Source organism: Lepidochelys kempii, chromosome 10, assembly GCF_965140265.1.
Source record: "Lepidochelys kempii isolate rLepKem1 chromosome 10, rLepKem1.hap2, whole genome shotgun sequence".
NCBI lineage: Eukaryota > Metazoa > Chordata > Testudines > Cheloniidae > Lepidochelys > Lepidochelys kempii.
The window spans coordinates 60,898,934-60,919,807 of NC_133265.1; the positions used below are offsets into that span (position 1 = coordinate 60,898,934).

A 20,874-nucleotide genomic window follows, 5' to 3' on the forward strand; every position below is an offset into this window, starting at 1 on the left:
CCATAGGACCTAACGACATCAGCCACAGCATCAGGGGCTCATTCACCTGCACATGTACCAATGTGATATATGCCATCATGTGCCAGCAATGCCCCTCCGCCATATATATTGGCCAAACAGGACAGTCTCTATGCAAAAGAATAAATGGACTCAAATCAGACATCAAGAATTGTAACGTTCAAAAACCAGTAGGAGAGCACTTCAATCTCCCTGGACGCTCAATAACAGACTTAAAAGTGGCCATTCTCCAACAAAAAAACTTTCAAAAACAGACTTCAATGAGAAACTGCAGAACTGGAATTAATTTGCAAACTTGACACCATCAAATTAGGCCTGAGTAAAGACTGGGAGTGGCTGGGTCACTACAAAAAGTAATGACAGGTTTCAGAGGAACAGCCGTGTTAGTCTGTATTCGCAAAAAGAAAAGGAGTACTTGTGGCACCTTAGAGACTAACCAATTTATTTGAGCATGAGCTTTCGTGAGCTACAGCTCACTTCATCAGATGTTTACCGTGGAAACTGCAGCAGACTTTATATACACACAGAAATCATGAAACAATACCTCCTCCCACCCCACTGTCCTGCTGAAAAAGTAATTTTCCCTCTGTTGATACTCACACCTTCTTGTCAACTGTTGGGAATGGGTCACATCCACCCTCGTTAGCACTCTAAAAAGTAATTTTCCCTCTGTTGATATTCACCCCTTCTTGTCAGCTGTTGGGAATAGGCTACATCTACCCTATCTGAATTGGCCTCATTAGCACTGACTCCCCACTTGGTAAGGTAACTCTGATTTTTTCATACGCACTAATATATATACCTGCCTATGGTATTTTTCACTCCATGCATCTGATGAAGTGGGTTTTAGCCTACAAAAGCTTATGCCCAAATAAATTTGTTAGTCTCTAAGGTGCCACAAGGACTCCTCAATGTTTTTTGTCTCTTAGGGCTAGACTGTGACCAGCCCTAATGTGGCCATGCAGGGAAGTAAAACCCCACCCCTATGTACAGTGTTAGGGCTACCCATTACATCTGGGGTATGGAAAGAGGGGATGGGGGAGGAGGGGATGAGCACAGTAAAAATTCCCCCTAAAGTAGAGTAAGCTGCATCCCAAAAAGGGGAAATAACTTACTGTCACTTCCAGCTCAAAAGACAGGGGCAGAAGATGAACTGTGACGCTGAGTCACAGTTCCTTTCTGATTCTCCTCCTGGGGTGGTGCAGCTTCGTACCACCTCCAAGCAGGGCTGTGCCCAAAGGCTCAATCTTAAATCACTCTGAGTATATATCAAATATACCATTTGCAAGTAAAAAGATTTTCTTTCTTAATTGCCATCCTTGCTTTAATTCCAAAAAGCCTGGGTTTGAAAACTGAAGCAGGATTCTCTCCTCCTTGCACATAACACCAATACTGAAGGCCCTCTGTGATACCTCTGCTAATCAGTCTCATCCCCAGGGGTTCTTCTGATAGCTTCACAAAGGTTGGCGTGGGCGGGCCATAAGGGGACTATAAGGTAAGACATGAATGTTCTAGAGCAGTGACTCTCGATCTTTCCAGACTACTGTACCCCTTTCAGGAGTCTGATTTGTTTTGCGTACCCCCAAGTTTAATCTCACTTGAAAACTACTTGTTTACAAAATCAGACAAAAATACAGAAGTGTCACAACACACTATTACTGCAATATTGCTTGCTTTCTCGTTTATACCAGATAAGAAAATTAATCGGAATATAAATATTGTACGTACATTTCAGTGTATAGTATATAGAGTAGTATAAACAAGCCATTGTATGAAACCTGTTGTGAAACTAGGCAAATACCTAGCTGAGTTAATGTACCCCCTGGTTGAGAACCACTTTTCTAGAGCTGAAGAAGGCCACCAAACAAGGAGCTGTCTCCAAAGTGTAACCCAGGACAATGATTTGCAGAGTAAAGGAAAGTTGGATGATGTTGGAAACCACCCTCAGCCTATGGAGAAGAGATGTAAATGCTGTACAACGTCAACACCAGTTTGCAGAAGCTTTTTGGCTTTCTTCATGTTCTAGGAATCAAGGTCCACATAGATAGTTCTCATGCAACAGTTAATTAGAAGGAAAACAAAGAAGAAATTAGTGTTTAGGAGGATATTGGGGCTACTTGAAGGCAGCTTGAGACACCATATGCACTCTAGGATATAGATCTAGAGTTAGACATCCTTTCTGCACCAGTGTTGGTTGAGGAATACAGCCCATTGCTGTGTTCTAGTTCATATGGCTCAGCAGAACTGTAGTATCTATCTGTGGCAAAATAGATAAGCAAACCGCAGCATGTTGGCTACCAGTTCATCCACACATCTGCTGAGGCTTAAGGTCAATGGAAAAGTTGCTTTATATGTGCTTTGATCATCTATGCTACTTTTTTCAACAGGGCAGTAGTTTCAAGTTAGCATTGCAGGTGAAGTTTGGCAATTATGCAGAAAATTTTCTTTCTGAGACCAAAAAGCAGAGGCTTGCTTGTATTTAGCCATGTTCAAAGGATCAGCATGAAAGGATGCAGCTGGAGCTACATGTATCATTCCATGATGGATGTAGGGGTAAACAGAAGAGTGGAGTGGCTAGGGGCCCTGGCTGGCAATTCTCTCAGATGCTCTCTGGGAATAACAGGCTTGGTTTCCTTGTAGTTTGTTTCATGGAATAGTATGGGACTGTCGACCTTATGAATCTGCTTTAAAAGTCAACCGACACCACGTGTTCCACTAACAGCGGTACACCCATGCTGTACCCAGGAGCAATGTAGTAATGCTACCTCCACTACCCTAATTTTATGAAGAATTCAATGGAAGTGTGTAATCATGTGAATTCCCAATTGTGACAGGGTCGGACCAGATGACTAAAGGAGAGTAACAGAAGGCAGATATATTAGCCCCAGGTTAAGTAGGTCCCTTTTCCCTGGGTAAGGAAACAGGGAAGGTTCCAGAACAATCAGGAACCTTCTGGAGACAATTAAGACAGACAGGCTGATTAAAACACCTGCAGCCAATCAAGAAGCTGCTAGAATCAATTAAGGCAGGCTAATCAGGGCACCTGGGTTTAAAAAGGAGCTCACTTCAGTTTGTGGTGCGTGTGTGAGGAGCTGGGAGCAAGAGGTACTAGGAGCTGAGAGTGAGAATGTGGACTGTTGGAGGACTGATGAGCACAAGCATTATGAGACACCAGGAGGAAGATCCTATGGTGAGAATAAAGAAGTTATTGGGAGGAGGCCATGGGGAAGTAGCACAGGGAGTTGTAGCTGTCGCACAGCTGTTCCAGGAGGCACTCTAGACAGCTGCATTCCACAGGGCCCTGGGCTGGAACCCGGAGTAGAGGGCGGGCCCGGGTTCCCCCCAAACCTCCCAACTCCTGGTCAGACACAGGAGGAGTTGACCTGGACTGTGGGTTCCCGAAAATGGCCAAATTGAGGGCTCCTGTGAAGCTCCGAGGTGAGCAAATTCACCAATAAGCGCAAGACACACCAAGGTAGAGGAGGAACTTTGTCACACAATACATTAATTAGTAGCACACTTCTCAACTTCCTTTGTCTGGGATGTTTTAAAGTGTATGTATGTTTCCATCACACTTTTTAATCAATTTATCAATGAGCCCTAAAAATTGCTAATGATATTTCTTCATACCAAAATCACCCACTCTTCTTATCCTAGGTGCTAAAGCACAGCATTGAAACTTAGTTTAAGTAAAAAGCAAACAAAAGCATTCCTAGAAAGAACCCTACCCCATGTGATTCTGAACATGCATTTTTGCTTGTAAATGTTAGATTTGAATTTAGAAAGCAGACATGCAACAAAATGTAGCGAAGTAGTCAATATATGGGACATCTCTTTTCCTAGACCTTTACAAGAAACGTCACCAATTTTCCCTTTCACAAAGTTTATTAATCACAGAAAGGGGAGCGAGCAAGAAGAGGGCTACAAGAGGTATTATAAAAAACAATTCACAGAGTATTGGAATGGAAATACATATATAGGAAAAGAGAGATCTGTTGTAAAACTGCAGCTAGAGAAAAGTTATTGGGGGTGGTGGGACGGAGAACAAAACTCAGGGGGAAACTGCATCATGGGAGGAAAAGAACATAATAGAAAAGGGATGATAAAGGTAGCACTGGAGACAATCATTTATAACAAGGTTTTAGATGTGTTGGGAAATAGATATACAGTTGTTGCACTTAAAATGGTTCATCTCTTTGGAAAGCAATTCCAGGACAAAGGGCTTTCCTGGCCACCTCTTACCTCAGCTGCAGGAAGCAGTTTGGTGTAGGGGGCCACAACAATGGTTATACTCCCTCTGATGATCCCCTTATGCAGGGCCAGTCCTCCCAGGGCTGGCTATGCTGACTTTAGGGTAGCTTTGTTGTACTGGAGTAGCACAAAACTATCCTATCACAACAAAATAACTGGTCTCTCAACTAATGAAGCCTCGCAGCACCCATCTGTAAAGTGTAAAAAACCTGCTTTACAGAGGCAGTGAGAAGTTACACGATTTGTCCTAGCTCACACAAAAAGCCAGGGCCAGAACTGAGACAATCACTTAGAATTTGACTCCCAGAACTGTTACCTGGCTTTGGGAGGTACAGCAGTTATCTTTTATCTATTGCAGACTTTACAGAAGTCCTATTCTGGGATCTAAACTCCTCCTAAATTGCAGTTACTATTTAGCTTTCCATTTTTATAGGAGACACAGTTGATTTGAAATAGCCTATAAACTGAAGTTTCATATTGACATAGAATGCAGAGTACATTCAGATTAAACCATGATCGCCACTAAATGCCTTCAAACCCGCCCCCGCAACATGAATAAATTTTGTTTGCTAGTGTTTCTGCATTGTAGATTGCCTACATTTTTTATATTGCTTGGGAGGACCAAAAACTAGAGCAGAATAAGGATTAGCAGTGAATAGATTTTCCAACCTGGTTCCACTGGCTTATTGAAACTGATTTTCTTATAATATTCCCAAGGTAGGCTTTTAAAAATGTTTCTCTCTATGCTACATTATTTTTAGAGACAGTAGATGATATGGTGCCAAACCAATCTGCAGCTGGCCATCAGTCTCTTCTAGGGATGAACAGGGCTTCACTGGCTTATATAAATCACAAGCTGTATGTCCAGCAAAGCATTTCCCCTGGATGGCATGAACATCTGGAAATCAAGCCCATCTTTATTTCCATAAGGTAAGTGTTTGGAATGCAAACCTGATTCTCATTGTGTGTGAGGAAGGCACAAATATGGATAATAAAGAACTATACAGTTTATTTGAACCAGGTGAGCCATTTTTCCTAATACTAAACATATCTGTCAAGGTTGCTACAGACAATACACCATATGGAGAGTGATAATATGCTATATTTAAGATGAATGGTCATTTTTCAGTGTGGTGTTCTTCCAAGTGGTAACACAAACATAATATATTAAATGCTAATTGCAGGTTGTTTGGTGAATTCATTTTTTAGCTCTAAAAAGAATCAATAAATGGGAGTGTGAGAATAGTCTGTATAAAAATACCCCAATTGTTTTTAAAGTTATATAAATCCACACATGACTATTATCAACAAAACACAACAAACATGGGCAAACAGAAAAAAAACGACAAATGCCAATGAATTCCTGGACTTCTATGCTAACACCCCCCTCCCCCCAAATTGCATCAGCAATCTCAAGTTCCTCTCACTTGCACTTGTTTGCCTTTCAGTAAGGTATATATTCTCCCATGTCACCTGAAATTCTTCATTTTTGCTATTCATCTTATAAATTAGGTGTCTTAATGAAGCAATTTCTGCCATGTCATGTTTAAAAGTGGGACACAAGAGCTTTTCTATCTTCTAATGACAAATCTCTTGGCACAACCAAGGGCAATTGCATTCCATTTTGGAAAAGACATTGTGATTCTGTTGACAGAAAAATCATGTCCGCAAATACAGTTTTGACTCAGTGGATAACTTAAGGTGCCATGCTATTTCAGTAACATCTGACACATGATCATGCAACAAAACCATTATTTTACTCCAGTTTATGAAATAAGTTCGCAATGATCAGAATACTGGATTAATACTTCCTAACTTTTGATAGCTACTGCAAGTTCCGTTGAATTAGCAGGATACTGAGGCAGAATTCATACAAGGGGAAGAACTTCACATGTTCTGCCAATTTATTATAGGTCCCAGGATCTTTGAAATGTCATTAATGACTTTCATCAAGTGAGATAAGGGTACCACTGGGTTACTTAGCATTAAAATATTATCCCCACAGCCTTTTGTAGTACTCCTCTTGCTACAATGCTAGAACCTTCCAAATATTTTGTGATTGCTTCCACAAGAGGTTCCAAATCCATTATAAACAATATAGATGACAATAGGCAGCACTGTCTGGCACCTCTTCCATGTGCGAAGAGGTGAGACGTTAGTTTGTTAAACAAGATGAATACACTGGTCCTGAATATCTCTTCTTTGTTAAACCATTTAGTATATAAAATAGATGTAGCCATTCCATCCTCCCACAGGTCTTCTCTGCATCCAGAGATTTAGGGGCAGAACCTCAGCTGATGTAAATGGACTTCAGTGGAGCTTGGCAACTTACATCACTGAGAATCTGGCCCATGGTGACAATAGGGAGGAGTGAGTCATGAGTGCTCTGTGCTATATATAATAAAGTCCGAATGTTTCCAGTGACTTCCTTCCTTTCACAAGCCTACCTAGGAGGATTGTATAAAAGTGGCTAATGTCATCCCTGTGCTAAGATCGTGGTACAGCTATTTACTTCTGCATTTAAAAGTGATATAGGTTGTGGTGGATAGTTCAGACACGCTAGTACGTTCCTAGCCCACTAAGAAAATCACAGCTCTGGTGAGATGAGCTGTGCCCCTTTTTCTTAGCTTCTAAGAAAACAAACTTTACTATCAAGGCTCGCAGCTCTCAACCCATCCTCCCCTAGGGATTCAGGTGCATTTCAGTGCTTTACCGTCATTTAAATTTTTCACATTATCCCACTTTATATCTAGTAATATCTGAATACTGGGCTTGGTTAAAGACACACAAGAGAATGATACAGTGGATAAGATTCTATGTTGTGCCTCTTATTACTCGCAGCCCAGGTGGAAAGGTGGTTTGAGTCAGCTTTGTGCCCTCCAAGTCTTTGACTGTTCACAGGGCTGGGGAAATTTAGACTGGACCCGGGGCCTGTCTAAGTTAGGGCTGCCTTCCTGTGCAGAGCCACCAAGAATCTCCATATCATGCTGTTCCCTCTTACCCCCTGGCACACTCCTTACACTGGCGCTTGTGAAGGGGTCCTTAAAGGCAGCCTTACTTCTGTCTTGTGCAGTGCCTGCACCAGAAGCCATGGCACACAGGGGCTAGAGTACGGGGTGGTGGTCTCATCCAATATGTATTAAAGAGGAGGGTGAGTTGTAGCCCATAGGGCTAACCTGCTAGCTTGCTCTATCATATCCTGTCTTTATTTACTGGTTTGAATGATTTTATTCTCTTTGGCTTATATTTTTGTACTGAATAACTTAACTTCAGTAGACATTACTTCATTATATTTGGCTGTAACGCAAGGAACCTACAGGCTTGTAGCCTTAGCTAAAGCAAGTTAGCATGAGTGTTGGCATAGATAAAAGGCTTTCCGGTTACCCTTTAGGGAACTGAATGTGTTTACCAACAATTTTTGGGACCTGCTGGTAACCGCAAGGACAAGGAAGTAACAATTCAGGCCAAAGTAACAGGTTTTGAGAATGAGATAATTGGCATTAATATGAGTGAATATGCTATTGATATGTATGAATACACGAGCCTGTAGAGAAAGTGTATCCTAAGATTCTGTGGGTGAGAAAATTAAATTTGGGCATGGAAGTTTGGGCATGAGATGAATATTCAGGAGATTGCAAGACCTTATAGGAGGGCAAACCCACCATGTTGGGGGAGTGCTCTTTCTAACTAGTTCCCTTTTGTTCTTTTTGTCTAGCTTTTAGCTTAGCTTTTTCAGGGTAACTTAGCCACTCAACATTTGACCCTTCTCTCCATCATCAATCTCGGCAGTGAGGAACCTGGACCATCAGACTCCTTTAGCATGCCAGAGATGAGGCTGGTCTCTCATCACCAGATCCCCAAGGAAGGGTATGAGTATGCTAGTCTAAGTAGCTTTTGTAAGGAATGATACCGCACGTACCCCCTGACCTGCATTATTTCTTTTTGATTTTGTGGTCTGGAGCTTTGATAACTTTTCCCTTTATTTTAATAAAAATCTCTAAGCCTTGGCTTTGTTGTCCACATAACTGTTCTTGCCAGGGGTCCTTGCAAAATATTGAACTCTCTACATTTAATTCTGTGTAGCCTGATTTCAGGACAAGAACCTGATTATCTTCTGGTCAGATCATTGGTGAGCCTGTAATAATATACAACCCTCTAAAAATCAGGTTAACAGAGTCAAGAGTATTGGATATGAATGTGGAAGATCAAATAGGGCATTGGTAAGTTATCTAGATTCTCTTTTTAAAAACTGGAATAGAATAATTAATTTTCATGCAGTAGAGAGAGAATAATTAAACTGCAGCTGTACTCTGAATTGACTTGAAAAGTGGCATCATGGGGTTCAAAGATTATTGTGTCTCAGTCACTCCCAGATCAAATATGCTTAATTTACAAGATGTTTTCTCTAACTGCCAACTCTGAAAACTCAAATGAAAAGTCAAGCTGGCTTCTTTTTGGACTCTGACATCTTCAATAATCAAGATTCTGGCGGGACCACTTAGTTAATAATTATGCCAGTGATACAAGGGTAAGAACACAAACAGGTTCACTGCCTTATAGTTCTGTTAGCTCTGGGAGGGTAATAAAAGGAAGAGTAATACTAGAGGGTCACACACGTCATTGCTTCTGTAGGGTGAGCTCATTGCACACACTAAAAGCACCACATATTCCTCCATTCTCTCTGCATCACCTTCCCACCCCCCGCTATTTCAGACTCCCTACAATCCCCTCACTTGTGCCAGGGTATCCGTGTGCCCCCTCTACCACGTTCCAGGGGCTCTGTTTCTCCCCACTGTTCCCCTCCCTGCTTACCATTGTCTCCCATGTGTGGGGCTCCCCAGACCAGGGGGCTTTTACCTGCTCCCCTGACCATTCTTATTTCATTTCTTTCTATCTGGGAGATAAATCATTCAGTGCCATCATTTTAAACTGTATGAGGATGATAGGCAGACCTGAAATGGGGGTATTGTTATGTTGGAAGGCATTAATAGCTTTCATAACTTTTTTTGATCTACTGACAGTTGCAGAGGTAGCTGAAGCTGCTGGATCTGTTAACCAGATGTTGATGCGCTTTGTGTCCTCCATTTCTACCGTCTATTTTTCTGATTTTCACAAAAATTAATAGGGTTCGGCACCTTGATGCCTAGAACCAGGGCGGGCTTTAGTCCAATTCCGCTGATTCGGGCCCCGCCCCGGCGCCTTTTTAATTTTTACTCACCCGGCGGCGCTCCGGGTCTTCGGTGGCAAGTCCTTCAGTGCTGCCAAAGACCCGGGGCCAGTGAAGGACCCGCCGCCAAAGTGTCGCCGAAGACCAGGAGTGCCACTGAATCAGGCCCCACTCTTCCTAAAGCCGGCCCTGCCTAGACCGTTTCCTTAACGTTCCAATTGATTGGATATGGCATTCAAACATCACCACATTATATACTGACAGACAGAAATACCATCAATTGAGTGTTAGGCCTTGCTTTGCTTGATCAACAAGATTTTTGTCACACAAGTCAGCAAATATACATGCAGAGGTCAGATCTGTTGAGAAAGACACTGCCATTTTACATAGAATAGTCTCTTTTCTGACCACAACCACATTTTAATCCAGCAGTTAACTCAGTTACCTGTTTGTAAAATAAAGATTACGGGTGAAAGTAGGCCAGTACGGGCGGGTATGGCATACCAGTAAGAAGTGGCTGCCGTACCAGCCCGTATGAAGCCAACGTTAAAGAACTACTGCGGCTGCACTTTAATGTAGTTGCCCCTTTTGCCCCCCTGGGCTGCCGACGTTGGGGGGCAAAGGGGCAGCTGCCCCAGGGCTGGCGATTTAAAAGGGCCCGGGGCTCCTGACCACCGCTGCTGCTACCGTGGCAGCAGCTGGAGCCCCGGGCCCTTTAAATCACCGCCACAGCCTTGGGCAGTGCAGGCCAGGCAGCTTGGATGGGCTGGCTGGGGGAGGCTGAACCCCACAGCCCTGCCCCTTCCGCCCATGGCCCCATCTCTTTCGCCTGAGGCCCCTCCCCTTCCTGGGGCCTGAAGCTGGGCCCCTGTACCAGTAAGTGCTTAATGTTACTTTCACCCCTGGATAACAATATTAGTTTCTACTTGGGAGGGGGTTGGGGGTCTTTAATGTTTGTAAAGCATTCTGAGACCCTCTTCTGGAAGGTATACTAAAAGTGCAAAGTACTCTGTCCTTTGCCAGTGAAATAAGTTCTACTTCTGTTAATATTGTGGTTGCTAAAATGGAGGGATTGGATAGAATCATTCTACAGGAAAAATAGCCTTTTTGTGCACAATATTTTGGTTACCATAAAAAACTCCACTTGTAAAGCATTTACTGTAACAGTCAGATTTTGCTAAAATAATTATCTTGTCGATTGTGGTGTTGGAGACACTGGGGCATGGCCACTAGGTAACTCGAGGGGATGGAAGACCACGAGTGTCGATGAAGCCCCCTCGCACTAGGCCCAGGTGTCCTTGGCCCCCCCCCCCCCTGCCTGGAGGCACTCGCAGAGCTCTGCGTACTAGGCCCAAGTGTCCTTGGCCCCCCCACCTGGAGGCACACACAGCACTTATGCTGAGAATCTGCAACAATATGTTGCAGAGTCAGACTGCCTGAAACTAAGCAAGGCCAAACGGGAGATATGGAAGAACAATGCTAAATAAAGCAGCTTTATGTATAGTTTAACAAATGATGCAGAGAACCAGGGAACTAGCTGGGAACTGGATTGGCTGGCTATATGGATACTTGGGGCAGCTTGCTATTGGATAAGTATGCTGGGAAAAAGGATGTATAAAAGCCTGTGTAACTTCCTGCTCTGTTGTGCAGGATTTGAGATTTTATTCTCCTTGTACCTTTTTGCAGCTGCAAATAAACTTTTCTGCTTCTCCACCCCGTTGTGATTATTGGGTGTAGCACACCGGGTAACGAACCAACTCAAGCTGTTGTTCAGCCTCTCGGCACTGGGTGCCGGCAACAGCGGAAACGCACAAAATTAATTGATTCAGTTGTGTTCTTAACAGCTGCCTGACAAATGTGATTGGTTTCACTGAAAAGGGGCCACTGTATAGAATAATTAAAAGGCATCTTTGAAAGAAATCCAATAATGTACAGGTGGCAGTTAATTAGAGGGTGAATACAAAAGTAGAGAGACAAATTTAATTGGACATTTGTGGATAAAATAGTACGTTGTACAACAGAAAAATGCCTTGACTTCCAACAGGCTGTGAAGTGTTTTCCTTTCTCATATACGTTTGCAGGACCGTGGGTAGACTGCGCCAGTGAGGCCCAACCTGGCTTTGAGGAAGATAGACAGGCCATGCTACAGCACACGGAGAGCTCAACCTATTTGACTCATCCAGACTAACTCCAGGCCTCCATGGGAAGATAATAAAGAGCTAAAGCTTGGCTACCACTTTAATGGATGCAGTGCATTCTCTGCCTGCAGTTGGCCAGCTCTGGGTGGGTGGGTGGGGCCTGGGAACCAAAGCTTTGTGTTCAGCCCACCTTGGAGAGCCTAGCACCACCCTGCATGATGTCTGTGCTCCCCAAGCACATTGTGACAGGAGGGCAAGGATCTTTATGACCCTGTCACACCATTGTACACTCACACAGGGCCAGCTAGAATCTAGCTCATACCGCGAACAATTCAATCATATATTTGCTCATTCAGACACACAATATAGGCTCACAGGACATATACAGCTGTACCTTAATTGTAGCTAGTGCTACCTCCATTGTTGCACATTGCCTCAATGTCAAACTTCTAGCTTCCTCTCGAGTGACATGGTCCTGAAAAGCATGGTAATATCGTAGCTGTTATAAGGAAAAGCAAGTCTTGCTGCTTCTCTTGCCTTTTTAAAAAACATCTACATTTGGCAAGGATGCATTCACCCTTCGACTTGTTTTTTAAAATAAATTACAACGCAAAGCTATTCCATTGTTTGTTGAAAATGAGAATTGAAAAGAAAAACTGAAATTTAATGCTAGGGTATCTGTAAAGTGGTTTCCAATTATTTTGAAAAGACAAGTTGTTTCTCTGTTCTGTAAAGGAAATTGATTAAATGTTATAAATGTGATGAATACTCATGGATGCCATTAAAATTCCATGTTTTACTAATGAAATTTGACTGTAAATTGGTGTTTGGCAGAAGCCCAAACTTAAACAAAAGTCTGATTGGAAGGAAAGTTAAGTAAAGGCAAAAAGAGGTTTGTATTCTTGAAAAATATTTTGTGAAATCAACAGCTCATTATTTACTTAGGCTGTATTTTAATTGCTGTATCAGATTGGGCTGTTATTCAAAGAAACACAAATTGCCACATTTCTACAAAACTCAAATGCCAGTATTGGTATTGGCTAGAAACTGACTGGCATAAAAACCAAACTCAGAAGCTTTTTTATCATGTTAGCATTTCATGTCCTACACAGTTGAGAAACAGAAAACTGCTTCTTTCTTAAGCTGTTCAAAACTGGTGTAGAGAGGAAAAACAATCAACCTTTTGGAAACCATTGGCAAAAGTCTGCCCTTTTGCTTTATCCCACATAGAAAGATGTTTTATTTGTACTACAGCTGGCATGGCTGTAAAAGCTCATTGTCATTTTACATGTAATATTCCTGGAGGTAGCTGAATGTGTAAAGAATCAATCATTGGAATTCCTTTGGAAGAGGAAGATTTACCTGCATATTGAGAATACAAAGAATGGGTTCAGTGCTACATTCCTGTTCTTTTATCTCTGCTTTAACTTCTCTGATAAAGATAATGTTTCTGTGCCCAAGAATACCACCATACCATGGCAAGTTGGTACAGAGTGGAGAACATCAATAAAACAAATGTAAAATCATGTAAAAAATGAAGAGTCTAGACGTTTTTAGATATTGTAGGCTAATTTGCTAATGTAATACACTGATTTGGGTGGAATCTGTGGCAGTACAGTAAGGACTAGGTTATGTCTTTTGACTGGGATTTTCCCAACTTGCCAAAATGACTTAGGAATAGAAATCCCTTTGAAAGTGTTCACTGCTAGAGCTGGTTGATTTTTTTTTCATGGAAAATGCCATTATTGTGAAAACTGAAATATTTAATAAAACTATGTTAACAAAATTCCCATGAGAAAAAAATCTATTTCTGAAAATTTTGAAATTTAGTTTTAGATTCTCAATTTAATTTTGAATTTGATCTTTTTTCATTTTTAAATGATATTGTTTATGACATGTCAGTAATCCTAATATACATTACTTTTACTGACATGCCATAACATAACAATACAGTTGAAATAGGCTAATTTTATTTTTAAAATCCGTGGCAATCTGTTTCTTTGCAATGCAACAGGAGACACTTTGATCTAAAAAAGATGTTTCAATCAGTCCTAAAGTAGCAGCTGCCCTTAATCATTTTTAAAATACAGTAAAAATAGAACATCAACTATTATGCACTGCTCCTGCAGACAGATCATGAAATAACATAAGCATTAAAACATATAAAAATGAAAAACCCTATAAAATAAAATTCAAAATTTCAAAATGAGAATTTTCCAAAACATACATTTTTCAGAATTTCCATTTTTCAGGAAATTTTGAAAATATTTATTTTCATTTTCAATCAGAACAAAAACAATTGTCAAAATTTTCCCACAAAAAGGAAATTCAGAGTTTCGACCAGCTCTACTCATGAGTCACTCAGTCCCTTTGTCCCTCAACAAGTACTATGGGGGTGAGGAAGGACAGTGCTGCAGCCTGGCAGCACACACCAGTGAGGCAGGTACAGCTTGCTCCCCCAACGGTCTGTACTGGGACCAGTGGTGTTCAACATATTCATAAATGATCTGGAAAATGGAGAAACAGTGAGGTGGCAAAGTTTGTAGCTGATACAAAATTAATCAAGATAGTTAAGTCCAAATCTGGCTGTGAGGAGTTACAAAGGGATCTCAGAAAACTGGGTCACTGGGCAACAAAATGGCAGATGAAATTCAATGGCGATAAATGCAAAGTGATGCACATTGGAAAACATAATCCCAACTATACATAGGACATGATGGGGGTCTAATCTAGGTGTTATCACTCAAGAAAGAGATCTTGGAATCATTGTGAAAAATTCTCTGAAAAGAGCTGCTCAATATGCAGTGGCTGTCAAAAAAAAGCTGACAGAAAATATCGTAGTACCACTATATAAATCCATGGATGGTTTGCCCACGTCTTGAATACTGTGTGGAACTCTGGTAACACCCTTCTCAAAAAAAGATACATTAGAATTGGAAAAAGTACAAAGAAGAGCAACAAAAATGATGAGGGCTATGGAACAGCTTCCATATGAAGGAATGATTAAAAAGGCTGGGACTGTTCAGCTTAAAAAAAAAGAGACAACTAAGGGGGGCTATGAGAGAGGTCTATAAAATCATGAATAGGGTGGAGAAAGTGAATACGGAAGTGTGATTTACACCCTTCACAGAACACATAAACTCAATGAAATTATTAGGCAGCAGGTTTAAAACAAAGAATGTGCGTTTTCACACAACACACAGTCAACCTGTGGAACTTGTTGCCAGGGGATGTTATGAAGGCCAAAACTATAACTGGGTTCAAACGTATAATTAGCTACATTCATGGAGAATAGCTATTAGCCAAGATGGTCAGGGATGCAATCCTAAGATGTGGGTGTCCCTAAACTTCTGACTGCCAGAAGCTGGGACTGGAGAACAGGACATGAATCTCTCTATAATTACTTTGTTCTGTTCATTCCCTCTGAAGCATCTGGCACTAGCCACTTTTGGAGGATACTGGGCTAGATGGGCCATTGGTTTGACCCAGTATGGCCGTTCTTATATTCTTTGAGTTGGCCAGATTTAGTGGCCAGCATAGAGGTGTATATGGGCCATGATACTGGTATCAAGCACCTTGTATCCATGGGATCACTGTGAGGGAGTAGTGACTGAACTCCCAAGTCATATTCACAGAAGCACAAAAGGTGGGAAAAGGGTTTCTTGTGTCCTTTGCCCCTTGAGCATCCTTGCAGGGAGCAGTGTCACAATTTGACCTTGTGTTTTAAAAAAAAAGGTCAATTTATTTTGCTTTGCATGTTTTTGTTGGGATGAAGCATCGCAGCTGCTGTGACAGCCTCTGTTTAATAACTACTTACAGGGAACTTTTTATTCTGTTTGTACTTGAGCAGGAGTAATAGCAAAGAATGTTGGGTACATTATATATTGTGCAGAGGGTACTATAAATACAAGTGAGACTAAAACTATAGGGTTTGGGACTATTTAGAAAAGCTGGATGAGCACAAGTTCTTGGGGCCAGATGCGCTGCATCCGAGCATGCTAAAGGAGTTGGCGGATGTGATTGCAGAGCCATTGGCCATTATCTTTGAAAACTCGGGGAGGTCCCGGACAACTGGAAAAAGGCTAATGTAGTGCCCATCTTTAAAAAAGGGAAGGAGGAGCATCCGGGGAACTACAAGCCAGTCAGCCTCACTTCAGTCCCTGAAAAAATCATGGAGCAGGTCCTCAAGGAATCAATTCTGAAGCATTTAGAGGAAAGTGATCAGGAACAGTCAGCATGGATTCACCAAGGGCAAGCCTGTTTAATCTAATTGCCTTCTATGATGAGATAACTGGCTCTGTGGATGAGAAGAAAGCAGTGGATGTGTTGTTCCTTGACTTTAGCAAAGCTTTTGACATGGTCTCCCACAATATTCTTGCCAGCAAGTTAAAGAAGTATGGGCTGGATGAATGGACTATAAGGTGGATAGAAAGCTGGCTAGATTGTCGGGCTCAATGGGTAGTGATCAATGGCTTCATGTCTAGTTGGCAGCCGATATCAAGTGAAGTGCCCCAAGGGTCGGTCCTGGGGCCAGTTTTGTTCAATATCTTCATAAATGATCTGGAGGATGGCGTGGATTGCACCCTCAGCAAGTTTGCAGATGACACTCTACTGGGAGGAGCGGTAGATACACTGGAGGGTAGGGATAGGATACAGAGGGCCCTAGACAAATTAGAGGATTGGGCCAAATGATATCTGATGAGGTTCAACAAGGGCAAGTGCAGAGTCCTGGACTTAGGACAGAAGAATCCCATGCACCACTACAAACTAGGGACCGAATGGCTCGGCAGCAGTTCTGCAGAAAAGGGGTTACAGTGGACGAGAAGCTGGATATGAGTCAACAGTTGCCAAGAAGTCCAATGGCATTTTGGGATGTATAAGTAGGGGCATTGCCAGCAGATCGAGGGACGTGATCGTTCCCCTCTATTTGACATTGGTGAGGCTTCATCTGGAGTACTGTGTCCAGTTTTGGGCCCCACGCTACAAGAAGGATGTGGAAAAATTGGAAAGAGTCCAGCGGAGGGCAACAAAAATGATTAGGGGACTGGAACACATGACTTATGAGGAGAGGCTGAGGGAACTGGGATTGTTTAGTCTGCGGAAGAGAAGAATGAGGGGGGATTTGATAGCTGCTTTCAACTACCTGAAAGGGGGTTCCAAAGAGGATGGCTCTAGACTGTTCTCAGTGGTAGCGGATGACAGAACAAGGTGTAATCGTCTCAAGTTGCAGTGGGGGAGGTTTAGGTTGGATATTAGGAGAAACTTTTTCACTAGGAGGGTGGTGAAACACTGGAATGCGTTACCGAGGGAGGTGGTGGAATCTCCTTCCGTAGAAGTTTTTAAGGTCAGGCTTGACAAAGCCCTGGCTGGGATGATTTAGTTGGGGATTGGTCCTGCTTTGAGCAGGGGGTTGGACTAGATGACCTCCTGAGGTCCCTTCCAATCCTGATATTCTATGATTCTATGGTTCATTCCTGTGACACTATTTTCTACGTACGCTGTTATATGTGAGTACAATATTATGTATGTGGTAACACATACACATGTTTTTGTGCACATTTCAGGAGGGTTTATATGCTGATGTCAAAACTGTGCTGATTGTTTACAAATTAATTATTTTTTTTATATTCACTGCCAATCTTTGAGACCCAATCCTTTTTCCATTAGCCAGAGCTGCTTGTCAATACTAGAAATGAACCATGAAGACATAACACCAATTACTGCCGATGGAAGCAGAGTGCTCTAGAATTTTAATGTAGAAGAGAGTAAGCACAGAGCATACCATTATATTCTTTGTAGACAATCAGCTGGACAAATTTACAAGTGGTCATGTACTATTTTTATTTTCCCTGAAGCTGGTCCCAGGAGGAAGCCAGATGTTCTAATGTAATGGTCCACAATTTCTATTCAAGACTAATTCTGCAGCAAACCATGGAGTAGGATAATTTTATGTTAATAATAGACAGTTACAGTGAAGATCTGTGTATGATACACAGGAACATACACTAAGAATTGCCATGCTGGAATAGATCCATGTAGCCCTGTAACTTCAGGCCAATGCTGCACTGACAGAGGCCAATGATAAATGCTTCAGGAGAAGGTTTAAAATACCCATATTACACCTGGTCGCTTGTGCAATATGGAGATCGGAGGAATATTTTCCTGACAGCAACTAGTGATCAGCGCAATGCATATGCAGAAACAGAATGTGAAACCATTACTCATTTTGCCGAGCAGTTACTCACACAAGCTGTCCCTTGATTTCAATGGGCCAGTTATGACAGTAAGCACAAGTGAGGAGAAGAGGGTAAGCACACCGTTTATCCACTCTTTCCTTACAGTAGGACATATGTAGATTTATTTAACCTACTTACCTTCAGCTTCGACAATTGTCCAAGATCTTTAGCGGCACTAAATATCATCTGGGGCCCCTATCAACAAACAAAATTGAAACTGAAGATACAGAATTTTCAACATCACTACAGAGCTTTTGCTTTTTATCTCAACATCATTACTATTGTTAAATAGCTGCCCATTTTTTGAAGAAAAGGCCTTTATCACATTGGTTATCTTCAGTATTCTGCAGATCAAAAGTTAAATAAAACCTTCAATTCCAATTAAGTCATATTTTGATGCAGTTGACAAAGCAAAATATTTGGAAATATATAGGTCAGTGTGGAGGAAAGTGGTCCCAATCCTGCAGAACCTGAGAAACACAACTCCGATTGACTTCTATGAAATATTCACTTGTGTAAAGTCCAAGCATCTCTATATTGAACCAGAAACATTGTGTTGAAATATATTTGAATGGCATATATGTAGACAAAACAATATTTTGTAATAATCAAATCCTGGCAAGATGCAGAAGGTTTATGTTACCCCTTTATGTTAAACAACCATCTGCTTCGAATCCTTCTATAATGCACTGTAAACATTTGTTGCAGCACAATTACCCCAAGAACTGTAATTACCAACGGTTTTTGGCAGCTTAACAAGGAGTGGTTCTAGATGACTGGCTTCCATTAAAGCCAACTGACAGAAATCAGCTAAACTTAAATGGGACAATAGAATGGTTTTTCATCAATCTTTCCAGAAGATCTCAATTTTCAAAACTGGTCTTTGTGTTTCTGTGTATCCCCACTAATGAAATTTTACTTTCAAATCTATAAACTTAGCTTAAATTCTCACTGCTTATTGGCAGCCAGAATGGTAAGAGAAAAATTCTGCATATTGTAAAACAAGTTCTGTTTCAGCGTGTCTGTGCTTGTACCCTCTGGCAAGGGAAGTGGTATTCACATCTCTGTAAAGGGAAGAAACTTCCTTGAAGTATCCTATTGTTGATGGGGGGTGGGGGCGGGGGAGCGATAGCTCAGTGGTTTGAGCATTGGTCTGCTAAACCCAGGGTTGTGAGTTCAATCCTTGAGGGGGCCATTTAGGGATGTGGGGCAAAAATTGAGGATTGGTCCTGCTTTGAGCAGGGGGTTGGACTAGATGACCTCCTGAGGTCCCTTTCAATCCTGATATTCTATGATTTAATTACAAATAAGATTAGCAAAAAATGAAACCAGCCTGTGGCTATGCACCTTATCCATCATACTGTGTATCACTTTAGGGAAGTTACATTTTGGAAGTTAACAGATGGTGAGGCACTGTACACACCTGTTGTGCTGTGATCATATTTAAAAACTGGTCCATTGTTCTTTTGTAACTAATTTTTACCTCCCTTGACCACTACGGATCATATATGTTCTATTTTATCTCTCTGCTTCTATTATGCTCCTGCTAAACAAGGCTTGAAAAATATACTAGACAGCTACTAGTCAGGAGGCAATGTTAAAGGTGCGTGTGAGGGGTATTTCAAACCAATGAGGTTCTGGGGCCCAGCACAATCCAACCCTGCTGTTTAGAAGGACGCTGAAGTTGGACTTCTATCCAGGTCTGTCCCTGTCCATTTTGGCCTCTGGCTAGTTGATGATAAATGAGAAGCCTCCACACTCATCTGGCTCCTGGAAAGGAGAAGGTGCACACTCTCACTGGACCCTAACTGCCATCCAAAAGCCTCATGACAATTGGGTGGGAGATGAGGCAGAAGAGGGTCCTCAGGTTCTATCCCACCTCCTCCCATCCTGGCTTCTGCCTGAACTGGGCAGGTCTTTTCACCAGAGCTTAACCAAATAGCAATGTGACATGACTTTTGTCAGTTTTCCCACTGACTACAGGGTTACAATAAGCAGCTGTAAAATTGACCAGGCTCTTGTTGGCCTCATACAGTCTGTGATTAGACGTGGTCAAGGGTTTTCTGAGGGAACAGAATTTGCCCAAACTGAGATTTTCCAGGGGGTCAGTGGCTCTGGGACAGACCCACGATGTGGACTGCTCTACGGTCCAGTATTATTTAACTGCAGTCTAGTTTAATAATACTTTCACTGCATACGTACAAACCCCTTCTTTTATTTGTCTATAGTATGTCGCAATACTTTACAAAATTTTAATTGTTGCTATTGGAAAGTGATGATTAATTATGTCATCAGTGAGAGATTTGGACTTTGTTATATTTGCTAGCTGTGCAAGAGAAAAGGTTACATTTATTCAAGAGAATTTTTCATTAGGATTTGAGCTCGTCCCTGCTGCATAGTGTTCTAATAGATATAATTTACATTTGAAACCCAATAAATATTATAAATGTCATCTGCAGCTCTGTGATTGCAATTGCTTCAGTTCTTACTTTTGGCTCCCTGGCAGTGTTTTTAGCTGTTTTAATAACAAAACAATATATACAGTAACATCGTCTCTGGACACACTGTAACAATATAATGATTAACTTGTAACAAAAGACAGCAGACTCATTAAATGCAAGATTAACCCCCCTACGCGTACACCCCCCCACCAAACAAAAATAATATTTCTGTATTACACTACCTCTTCTCCCCCCCCAAAAATCTCACAAGTCTGAGGTAATTGTTTTACTGCTTTCTCATAAAGGTATACCCAGAATTTGACAGACCCCCCTACACCAGTACTGTAAGTACAGTATCCCTAGATGGCATCCCCAATTGAGGATCATGTCAGGCTACCCTCACTACTGCTTTAGGTAGCACAACAACCTCCTCCAGCTGTACCATGTTCCCCGCTTCCTGTCATCCTGGTAATGCAACCCCTCCCCTGCCGTCAAAGAGGACCTCTCTATGTCTGGTTAACAAATCTAGAGCCAGACTGTGGCTTTGAGTCATTGGCTGGGAAGTGGCTGCATTTTGGGGTGGTGATGAGGCATCATATAGCAGGAGGCTTTTGGGGAAGGGC

General features: G+C 41.8%; 1 protein-coding gene across 4 annotated transcripts in view; it reads right to left on the reverse strand.

Annotated features, from left to right (window-relative positions):
• UNC13C (unc-13 homolog C) overlaps positions 1 to 20,874 on the reverse strand; it is a 427,801-nt gene that overhangs the window by 63,219 nt on the left and 343,708 nt on the right. For all 4 annotated transcript variants that reach the window (XM_073303829.1, XM_073303827.1, XM_073303826.1 and 1 more), the window contains 2 exons: positions 17,949 to 18,005; positions 11,969 to 12,049 (listed from right to left, as the gene is read on the reverse strand). In XM_073303829.1, coding sequence (XP_073159930.1) covers positions 11,969 to 12,049; positions 17,949 to 18,005 — 138 coding nt within the window. The remainder of the gene's footprint in view (positions 1 to 11,968; positions 12,050 to 17,948; positions 18,006 to 20,874) is intronic.